The 11079-nt window shown below is 40.0% G+C and overlaps 1 protein-coding gene across 2 annotated transcripts; it reads right to left on the reverse strand.

Annotated features, from left to right (window-relative positions):
- Positions 1-781: 781 nt before the first annotated feature.
- On the reverse strand, positions 782-10640 carry LOC117820099 (growth hormone-regulated TBC protein 1-A-like). 2 transcript variants are annotated; one of them, XM_034693764.1, is made up of 10 exons: positions 10372-10640; positions 8991-9217; positions 8791-8895; positions 8189-8334; positions 7938-8096; positions 6352-6476; positions 5621-5717; positions 3957-4129; positions 3668-3853; positions 782-1289 (listed from the first exon to the last, which is right to left on the reverse strand). In XM_034693764.1, the coding sequence occupies exons 3-10, from the start codon at positions 8844-8846 to the stop codon at positions 1188-1190; spliced, it is 1044 nt and encodes a 347-aa protein (XP_034549655.1). In that variant the 5' UTR covers positions 8847-8895; positions 8991-9217; positions 10372-10640; the 3' UTR covers positions 782-1187. The 2 variants fall into 2 exon arrangements, with proteins under 2 accessions (XP_034549655.1, XP_034549656.1); XM_034693765.1 differs by lacking the exons at positions 8991-9217; positions 10372-10640 and having other exon boundaries at positions 8791-8927.
- Positions 10641-11079: the final 439 nt, after the last annotated feature.

Consider the following 11079-nt stretch of genomic DNA (forward strand, 5'->3'; position numbering starts at 1 on the left):
TTTTACACGGGGGGCCAGGCTGGGGCCAAGGGTGTTGTCAGAGGGACGCATTCAACACTGACAAAAGAGACTGAGAAGGGCGAGGACCGGCTGAGAACAAACTGGCAAACATCAGTGCATCCCTATATACTAGACATATATACTAATGTGTACTACATCAAAATGCAGACTGCAGCTGTTTGGCTGTTCACACTCAACATGAGTCCCATAGCGCTCTAAGGGACTGGAACCAAGTGCCACACGCATGTGTTCCAACTGTAACATTGGCGATACCGAAGCTTTTTTTATTGTATACTATTATTTTGGTGTGGAGGGGGGGCCACAGGGGGGTCCAGGTTCAATTTTACAGGGGCACTGGCCCTTGTTGGCCCCTCCCCAGAACCGCCACTGATTAAGGGACCAGTGTTTCCAAAACCTGTCCCCGGCTGTACACCAGACCTTTATTTTATTCATTTACATTAAAGAAAAACTTGAAAGTTGTTTAATCTTTTAGTTTATATTCATTAAACATTAATTATGTATTTTCAGTGCACACCCACAACCCTTTTCTCAGGGTCCAGTTTGTTTTCTCCTAATCAGCACTGGAAGGATTTTAAACGTATAAACCTCATGTTCAGCTCCCTGAATGAACTGCTGTATCAGGAGATAATCTTACTATCTTACTCTTAGTTCTAATTATCTTCACCTTTATCCTGAAAAAAACACAAGCCCACTTATTGGGCCTACCTCAACAATAACAAGTGAAACACAAGCTTCTGTAAGTTAGGACAGCAGTAAGCACTCCAGAAGTGTCATTTTTATTTTTACTTCATCAAAAGAAACAGTCCGTTCAACAGAGTCTCAGTGTAAACAACATGAATTCCCTTATTCTCCCCAGCAACAAAACACATGTCCCCTCTCCCACACCACTTCTGCAGATATTACTACTAAAGTGCAAGTAATAAAAACACGACAGATTCAATGGTTTTCACAAAGTATCAGTTTTAGCAGCAGAAAAAAGTTCATCAGCTCAGAAGCTTCACCACACCCTTTATATGTCCCTGTCCGCTGAGTTGGAGTGTATTATAGAAAATACAAAGAAGCAAAGAAAAGGCGATGGTGTGACTTTGGTTGGTGGTAGGTAAATCTCCCTGATAGTACAGAGTCTTACTCTCACTCTGTAAGGAAAGCTGTTGGAGCCAAGAACACTACGGCTGTCTAGATTCCTCCTCCAGTATTCGCTGTCTGCATTTCTCTCTCAGTTTCTCGACTGTCGCCATCGACAGGCTTCCTGGTTCAGTGAAGACTTTCTGGAAAAAAGAAAGAAAGTGTGGATCAAGCTTCTATATAAGTCTCTTATTAAACACACATTAAAGGGGGAAACCCTCTACTTGAATCCTCTTATCCAGTATCTGTTACTGAGGTCATTTTTTTTAATATTCAGTCCGTGTTCTCAAGTGTTGTTCATAACTCCATGACCAGGGGCATGTCTAGAACTTTTTGACCGGGGTGGCCCAACTGAGGCTCTCACATGTGGTGGCCCGTGCATTTACAAATAAATAACATTTACCCTTTCTGTCTTCACAACATGCTTTCATTATAGTATTAAACAGTTCTTATATTCCCTTTGACTTTAAAAAAACATGACAAAGTGGGATACATCTTCTAAGCTTAATTCTTTAAGGTCCTACAAAAGATGTTTTTTCAAAGTCACATTTGAGGGCACTAATAAAAAAATCTACTGTCAGCCTTTTAACTCATCCCAAATTATAGATTTTAACAGAAACCCCACCTCTGACAAGGCAAACAGCCAATCATAGTTTAGGAGTTTGGGGTGGCCAATTGGATTTCAAGGGGTGCCAGTGCCACCCTTGGCCACCCCTCTGGCCATGGTCCATGACTAAAGTCCTTCAGTCGTGAGTCATTCTTTCCATAGAGTATACTTACTCAACAATATCAAACCACTGTGCTTGGTTAGGGGTGGTAACTTTTTAACAAGGCCTAGGTATACAATCCAAGGGTCCCTGGGGATCTTGTAGCCTATAATGCCCTCTAACCAACCTTGTCCCAAAACATCTATATTTTTATCCATAACCAGAAAATGTGAGAGTGATTGGTATTGACATGACAACTTTGTCTCCTACATTTCTGCTGTGTTCCTAGTAGTACATATATGACTCATTTCAATGATGCTATATTGCAAAGTTTTAGGATTAAGACCACACCTCAACCACGCCTCTTCCAACTCTCTTATAAATTCAAATCTCTCTGATTTCGTACCCTGCCCTCCCTCCCTCCCTCCCTCCCTCCCCTTTTCTTCCTATTGCTTTCTTCCTACAATACATAGGGCTCTTAAGGGGGGATTTGATGTGCAGGGAGCTACAGCGGATCCCCTAATAAGCTTCCCCAAACCAGTAACAGCAAGAAGTTCAACGTCAAATTCAGAATCATTATTCAAATTGAATAATAATATTAATATATATATAATAAATCATTGTCAAATTACATCCTGTTGATGGTGCGGTCCTTGCTAGTAGAAGACAAAAACACAAGTCTGCGTTTTCCAATGAAATCCATGCTTTCCTTTAGAACAGCAGCTCAGAAAGAAACATCCCATACATCCCCACCCAAGTCAAAATGGCCCCCACCCTGGATACTTTTAAATCCCGTCTTAAAACTCATTTTTACTCCTAGGCTTTTAATACAGCATGACAGTTTATGTTGGTCTCTGTTTTTATTTTAATTTACTGTATTTTAAATGTCACTATTATTAATTCGTACTCTTTTTATTTGTTGTTCAGCAGTTTGGTAACCTTGTTGTTTTTAAAATGTGCTATATGAATAAAATTGATTGTATTGTATTGTATTGGGGATTGGATACATAATAAACTGGCTTCAGCCGCACTGGCGTTTCTTTTCTGGTCAGTCACTTTGGACCGTTTTCTACTCTGTAAATCTAGCCATCATTGAGCTAATCCTTCTCTGAGAAGAACTACTTTCTCCCTCTGATGCTGTCAGAAGAGATAACAGCAGAAGTGCACTTCAGTTCAGATGGATTGTAGGTGTGAATCTGGTTTGGCCAATCACAACCTTTTATCAACTCCAGGATGATTTTCGTGAAGTTTTAGGGAGTTTGTTTCCATTATTGTGTCTTGGTATGTTGTTTCTGCTTTATTTGTAAAACTGCTGCTGATGTGGAACGTTCTAAATCTGGTTTTGTGTCAGTGTAAAAAAAAACAACAGTAAAGTTATTCAACTAAGTAAACACTGATTTGCATCCAAAAGCACGTCCGGGGCTGTCACGCTAAGTGTATTAGTCACAGCTTGATTAATCAACTTTGGATTCAGACTTTGGACTGCTACTTCAACTCGGTTGAGGCAGTTGGCCTTCTAACATGAGTCTGGTTCTGCTCCAGGTTTCTGCCTGTTAAAAGGACATTTTTAGTTGTTGCTGTAACTTGCTAAATGCTGCAAAGTGTTCTACTCATGGTGGATTAAGATGATATAAGACTGAGTCTTACCCTGTCTTGATGTTGGGTCTTTGTTAATAATATAACAGAGTATGATCTAGACCTGCTCTGTTTGTAAAAGCGTCTTGAGATAACTTTGTTGGGATTTGAAGCTAGGCTAATAAAGATTGATTAATTGATTATTTTCCAAACTTCTCAACAGAATATTTTTACCTCACCTGCATGAAGGTGTGACAGTCCAGAGTGAAAGTTCCACCGGTGATTTGTTTGAAACACTCACACACATCGATCAAAGAGCGAGCTCTCAAGATCTCCGGCTGGTGATGAATGATGAGAGTCAGAGCAACACGGAAAAGAACCTTGGAGCCTTCGTAGAAAAGACAATCCCAGACCCGCAGAACTGTCTGCAAGTGCAAGAAACCAGAAATATTACAGTAAAATGATTTGCATAAATGCTACCTGAATCACTCATTCACTTCTGTTACTAAACCCAAACATTTGCCTCACCTCAATTGGGAGTACATCAATGTAAAGGCAGATGAACCAGCGTGACACCACCAGCGTCCATATGCCAGGGAACTGGGCCATGAGCTGCCCTATTGCAGGAGCTTTAGCCTTCACCAGCTCCCCAAGAACCTCCTGATCAGTCTTCAGGCCCATCATGGCAGGGCTGTAGTAATCTGAAATATACCAAAGATTGATGAGTTTGTCTTTGTCTATCTTTGTGATGTAGCCTTGCTGCTTTTTGCATTACAAGCACAGTGCACAACTGTTCTGTCAAGGTAAGATCTACTTGTTTGAGATTGTGGTGATGGTTTCCTGAAAGAAAAATTATCAATGTGGAGTATCACGAGGCTCCAACCCTGGTCCTCTACTCTTCTGTAAAACATTAAAAGCATTTGAAACATCCAGACAGGCATAAAAAAGAACACAACTAAAATGACAAATATGATAAAACAGAAAAGAAAAGGAAAATTAGAATAAAAAAATACATTAAAATTTGCATTTAAAGCGAGTTAAAATAAGCTAATATAGGAAGGCAGTGGCAAATAAAAAGGTCTTAGTCTTTGATTTGAAAGAGGTGAGAGTTGGAGCGGACCTGCAGCTTTCAGGGAGTTTGTTCCAGGTATGTGGTGCATAATGACTAAACGCTGTTTCGTTCTGACTCTCGGGACTGAAAGCAGACCAGTACCTGATGACCTCAGAGGTCCAGATGGTTCATAAAGTAGCAGCAGATCAGCAATGTATTTTGGGCCTACACCATTCAGTGCTTTATAAACCATCAGCAAGATTTTAAAGTCTATTCTCTGACAGACAGGAAGCCAGTGTAGAGATCTAAGAACTGGAGTGATGTGGTCTACTTTTTTGGTCCTTGTTAGGACTCGAGCAGCAGCGTTCTGTATGAGCTGCAGACGTCTGATGGACTTTTTAGGGAGTCCTGTAAAGACACCGTTACAGTAGTCTAGTCTGCTAAAGATAAATACATGGACAAGTTTTTCTGCATCCCTCATGCTTTAAGCATCATAAACACCAGTAAGCTTGGCAAAGTTGGCATAAAATAGCGTTATAACCTGATCCACATTCCTATTATTTTAGCTGCCTTAATGACCTTTGAAATACATTCTTGATATTAGTTAAAACTTTGCAAGTGGTGAATTTGTTCAGGATTAAAAGAATGCTCTACAAGTCTTTTACAAATACACCTAATTTTTCAGCAATAAAACCCCACCAAAGAACATTATGTCTCCCTTATAAAGGCAACATCTTTTTTCACCTTATAAACAGATAAACACACTCATCCTTTAGCATGTAGTCTTAGATATTATAATGCAACACTCTCATGTTTGCTTACAGTCAACTTATCACCCACTTTGTACATATGGTCCTTTTATTGGACTGATGCACAGAGCTCAAACTTCTTGCTACTCTTCTATAACCCAGCACCACCTCACTAATTGACTGATATTTTCAGTATTTTGTAATGTTCTCAATAATCATGTCTGTGTTTCAACATTTCATTTCAGCCTTATGTCCCGTTTCTTCAGCACACAGTCAACAAATGTAAACGTAACAGTTGTTTATGTTGCAGCTGTGTGTGCAGGACAACTTGAACTCTAACCGTTTTTATTGCTTATTGACTCATGACATCTCACATGATCCTGGCACTGTACCTGGGAGCATTCTGCCCAGCAATGCATCCATTAGCCAAAATGAGTTCTCTTCATCTTTGGTGATGATGATGAGGTAGCCAGCTATGAAGTTCATACCCTGGAATAAACAGATAAACAGTGATTACTTATGTGTTTGTGATTCCCACTTGAGACAGACACACAAGCAGAAGCTCAGTGCTAATGGATGTGATTATGCCACCATACCATTATTAGCCTATTCTTGTCTTCTTCTCTACCAAGGTTTAAAAACTCAATGAAATTCAACAAGTAGCATGCTAATGTGAAAAGTGTCTCATCTCTGCAAGTCTCACTCCGAAGTCCCTGTGCTTTCAGAAACACTCCCGCCTAGCTTGAACATTTTAGAGTCAAATAATGTCCATGGAACTTTATGTGGTGCCTGTACTGAAAAAACAGCAAGAACCATTTAGAGTTCTTGATGTTCTAGAAATCTAGAGAACCTTCTAAGGACTTATGAAAAGTTGCAGCAGTGTGAATGCAACTATAATAAACTTTTTTTTTATAACTAAAAGCCATGTGACCTCATAATACAGCTTTTAAAATAAGCTAACAGGTATACATGACCTTGCACTTTAAAGTCATGGAGGCATGATTTGGTTTAAAATCCTATCCATGTAAATCCATGTATTCAAATTGTTGAGGGACTTGCCCGTCCTGTTCTTAAGATAAACAGAGGTTATGTTAAGTGAGAGGAGATGTAATGTTTACTTCACCTGACAGTAACCCACTGCCTTGTTATGGTGTCCATAGGCCAGCAGCACGTTGAACAGGGCTTTCTGCAGGCTCGGCTCTGCTTTGCTCTTAAAGAGGACATTGTCAGGAAAGGTCCTATGCATGTCTGTCAGAAAACATTCAAAGATTAGTAATATGATACAGACCTGTATGTTGGTACAATGATGATAGGAATGAGTTGGGTAATGTGTTCTTACTACACATATGTATGTGTACAGGTTGTAGGAGGAAGACAGATGTTGTTAACCCAATGCTAATGGCTTAGATGTTAGATGTTACCATACTATAAAGGACAAAACAGTCCTGACGGTGTGTAAGCACAGACTGTATGAAATATGGGATGGCATAACAGCTTCCTAAAAGTAAAGCCACAACATTTAGTTTCTCTCTCGACTAGCTTCAGTTTGGCAATGACGTCCGCCACTCCAAAGGTAACAGATGTGTGTTTTGGTTGTCAGGGGGATATTCTTTGTTTTATTTTTTTCTAACAAGATAATTTGGAGCCAGATCCTCCATCTTTGTTTAGATAGATAGATAGATAGATAGATAGATAGATAGATAGATAGATAGATAGATAGATAGATAGATAGATAGATAGATATGCCATACACAACCAAGCACTCTCAAAGTCAGGCAGTACAGTAAAAAACATCAACAAGGTAAAGTGAATAAAATAAGTTAAAAGCTACTATCAGAAGTATTAATAAAGTGCACACTAGCAAGATCCCTTGTAAAGTCTTATCGCAGCCGGGATGAACGACCTCCTGAACCTCTCAGTCCTGAAGTGCATGGAGAGGAATCGGTCACTGCGGCTGCTTTGCTGAGCGACCAAAGTGTCATGTAGGGGGAGACTACTGTTACTGAGGATGGACTTACATTCAGTGTGTTCAAGTACATACATAAATACATAAATACATAAATACATACATACATACATACATACATACATAAATACACGCACGCACGCACGCACGCACGCACGCACGCACGCACGCACGCAGGCTCGCTCGCTCGCTCGCACGCACACACACACACACGCACAACTGCCTGCCTGCCAGCCTGCCTGCCTGCCAGCCTGCCTGCCGGGCAGGCCTGCCTGCCTGCCTGCCTGCCTACCTGCCTGCCTGCCAGCCTGCCTGCCTGCCTGCCCGCCAGCCTAATGGAATATGAAAATGGCTTTTTACAGGAGACTCAAATTTAAGTTCAAAGTAAAACTTAGTGTTGATTTCTATTTCAGCCTTAACCATGATCTTTTAGCTCTGGTAAAATCCCTAACCAAACTGTAAACTCTTAAAAATCTTTTTTCAAGTTTAAGCTGTAAAACAGTTGCTGTTGATAAGTTTTAGGCAGCTTGGTTAGGTTTTTGAAAAGACCATGGTTTGATTTAAAGTATATGTCTTCATTGACCTGGAACACCAACACCTGCTTCTGTGTAAAAGACAAAGAGCAAGAGCTCAGGTGCCAGAGTTTTTCAAATCTATAGCTACCATCTAGACATGACACAACGGCCATCATTAATTGAAATGTAATTTTTATCATTAGATTAAAAAAAGGCCTGTTGTTGCACCTGTGCGGATGGTTTCCTTCAGAGTAGTGTCATGCTCCATGGCCAGCATAGACTGGTAATAACCCGGGTTGCTCTCCAGTTGTTTCTGTGCACCACTGGCTGCCATCCAAATCCTGGCCCGGTGCTCGTTTGGCACACCTTTCCGCACGTACCTTTTCACTTTAGATTTTAGAATTACATCACATGAACAAAGAGAACCAGAGCACACCAAAATAGAACAGTGGTTATTTCACAGTGTTGGCTGCTTGTACCTGTCACGTTCTTCTCCACATGAGGTTTCTCTTGAAGGAGCTTTGACCATCTCATTGATCTTCTGTTGAGGACAGCTACATACTCGTTCATCATCTCTTTGTAGGACTCAAAATCATGCCGTCTCTCAAAGCCATAGGGGTCGACCCTGCAAGGGGGGTAATTTCATCCACAAAAAACACACATGTTGTGAAGAGAGAACTGAGAAGCAGCTACTCTCCTCCCTCCCTTTTGTTCTTCCCCCTGTTTCCTGATGAAAGATACTACAACAACCAGCGGATAGGATGTCTGTAGGCCGGATCAAATACCCCTGCTGGATGATGAGTCAGTTTTACGTTACTTCAAGAGCAAGAAGCTAAATGACTGACAAAAAACAACTTTTAAAATGCTCCCAGAAATGTCATTTCAACAAAAATCTCTGAATGAATATCAGTTTATGCTGAGTTTGGTATTTAGCTTTTAATAGCATACATAGATCATACATTGCAAATACAGTGAGGAAGCACACTGATAGAAGTAACACATAGCTAGGAAAGAAAAAGCAATTCACAAGTAACAACTTTGAACAAAGTAAAAAGAAAACACACATTAAAATACAGCTCACCTTTCACTGTCATTACTACATGTAAGAGGCTGTGCAGCTTGTCCTGTTATTTCCATCGCCTGTCAGCCGCTGCAGGTCACGTAGTCCACCAAGACTATAAAGAACCTGCACCGAGAGGGTTATTTCATTTGTTAAAGTAGTAAAGGAGCTGACTGCTGTCAAAGTAAATAACAAAGCGGACTGAGTTTCAACTGTCTCACCTTACAGCGCTCACTGAGAGGAGGGGCTCGTTTGAGTAACACCCAGGAAACATCCACGGACAGGTGAGTGCTTTATTTGCATACCAAACAAACAGAGGAAGAGAAATAGCAAAGTTTGCTTGTATATCCCCTTTGCAAATTCCTGTTCATGACAATGAACAGAGGTAGTTCTGGTATCAGTAGCAGTCCAGGCGGTAATAGTAGTGACAGCAGCTGCCCTCGTCCTCCTTTTAAAAAAAAAAACAATATAAAGTTCTGAACCTTTAGCAGATAGTAAATTTAATGCCCTGGCCAGACTAAGAGCGCTGATTAAAGAGTCCAAAGTCCTCCTGTAACACAGTGTGCAGTGGGCACATTATGACAGGTTCACACTGCAGGGGTTTCAGGATTACGTGAGTACTAAATCCATTTAGGTGTAGGGTTTAGTGGCATCTAGCTGTGAGGTCAAAGATTGCAGCCAACTGATAACCCCTATACTCTTTTGTTTTCTCAGGCATGATGTTAGACCTATGGTGGCCATCATAGGCATTTCTAGCCCATTTTTGGGGGCACTGAAGCACCTCTAAAATCTGAGAGATTTTTACTTTTCTTTTTTTTTACTGTAGGTCCTTTTTAACAAGCCAGAAAAGTTTCAAAACCACACAGTACTTGGTTGAAAGGTAATATTTTAACAACAAAAATACAGCACCACCGCGTTTTACATGTTGTGCGTTGCATTACAAATGAAAGTCCAAAAAATAACTCCAATGTCAATTTTTGGTATTTTTGGTACTCACTATAGGGGGCTGGTTTACTCCAGAAACATACGTACTGGTTATGTATATGTTGAGGAGCTGCTGTATCAAAATGAGTTTACTTATTTTTAGGGTTACCATATGTTTCTTTTATGATTCCAATCTATTTCTCCTTTGCCACGGCTCAGCGTTTAAATAACCTTTATCAGATCTGATGGTTTAGTCACACACTTTCCCAAAAAGTGTTATACTTTTCTTTCACAAATGTAGGAATTAAATTGCATTAAAATGTTCAAAACAGTGAAATTTATCGTGACTCCTAAACATCAGATCCTAGAATCGCCCCTGGTGGCCATGAAACTTTTTTCAAAAACAGGGAAAGATTTCAGAAACATGTCAGACTGTGGAAGAGGACCCAGTCTCTCTGAAGATATGTAGGGCTTCTCAGATAACACAAACAGAACATTTCTTCGGTGACTTTACATTCATGATTGCATTCTCAAAAATATTATATCACAGTCCTTTTTTAAAATCTTCATGCTGATACTTTTATTTCATTAAAAGTAACTAGAATCAATATGTTTTTATTCAGATCAGATCACATTAAACTTAAACCTGTAAAGTGATGATCTCCCAAATCTACAGACCTGTTATTCTTTGCAGAACATCCTTTGGTTTTGCAGTTCACAACTTTATTTTTTGGATCCTTTCCACCAGAAGAAACTGATGAACTCTCTTCACTCTCTCTGCTCAGGTCACTAACTGCTGATGAACACTTGAAGCTTTTAACCAGTCAACAATCAGACCGTTCTGAAGCTTATGAAATCTATAGATAAAAGATGTGTACATGGATAAATGTTTGCAAACAGGTTTGTCAAATCAGATTTTTAAGGGTTCATGTGCCCACATGTCAAATGTCTGTCTGAGTTTGTTCCAGCTGCCCCCAAGTGGCCAAAAAAAATGCAGATTAATTTTTCCTTTACACCAGAGAAAACCAGCACTGAGCAAATTTCTCCCTCAGTAAATTACACCAAGTATGATCTGTGAAATTATAGAATGATAACACATTCAAGATTGTAACAGCGCCTTCCTTTGTGTCCGTGTTTCTTTGAACTTTCCCTCAAGAACAAGATTAAGGTGCCCATGTGTGCTTTCAGAAACCCTTTACTTGTGATTTAAAGGTGCAGTGTAAAAGACAGGCAGACGATTCGTCATTAAAGGAATTGAACGTGTTCTGAAAAGATAACAGAATGCTATACTCCTGGATTCTCCCTCATTGTTGTCAAAGACCATCACATTTAATGTGTTAATCTCCTTACACTTCTGTTTCCTCACTTCCTTTTCTGAGTTGTTTA

This window comes from Notolabrus celidotus, chromosome 10 (assembly GCF_009762535.1).
Source record: "Notolabrus celidotus isolate fNotCel1 chromosome 10, fNotCel1.pri, whole genome shotgun sequence".
Lineage (NCBI taxonomy): Eukaryota > Metazoa > Chordata > Actinopteri > Labriformes > Labridae > Notolabrus > Notolabrus celidotus.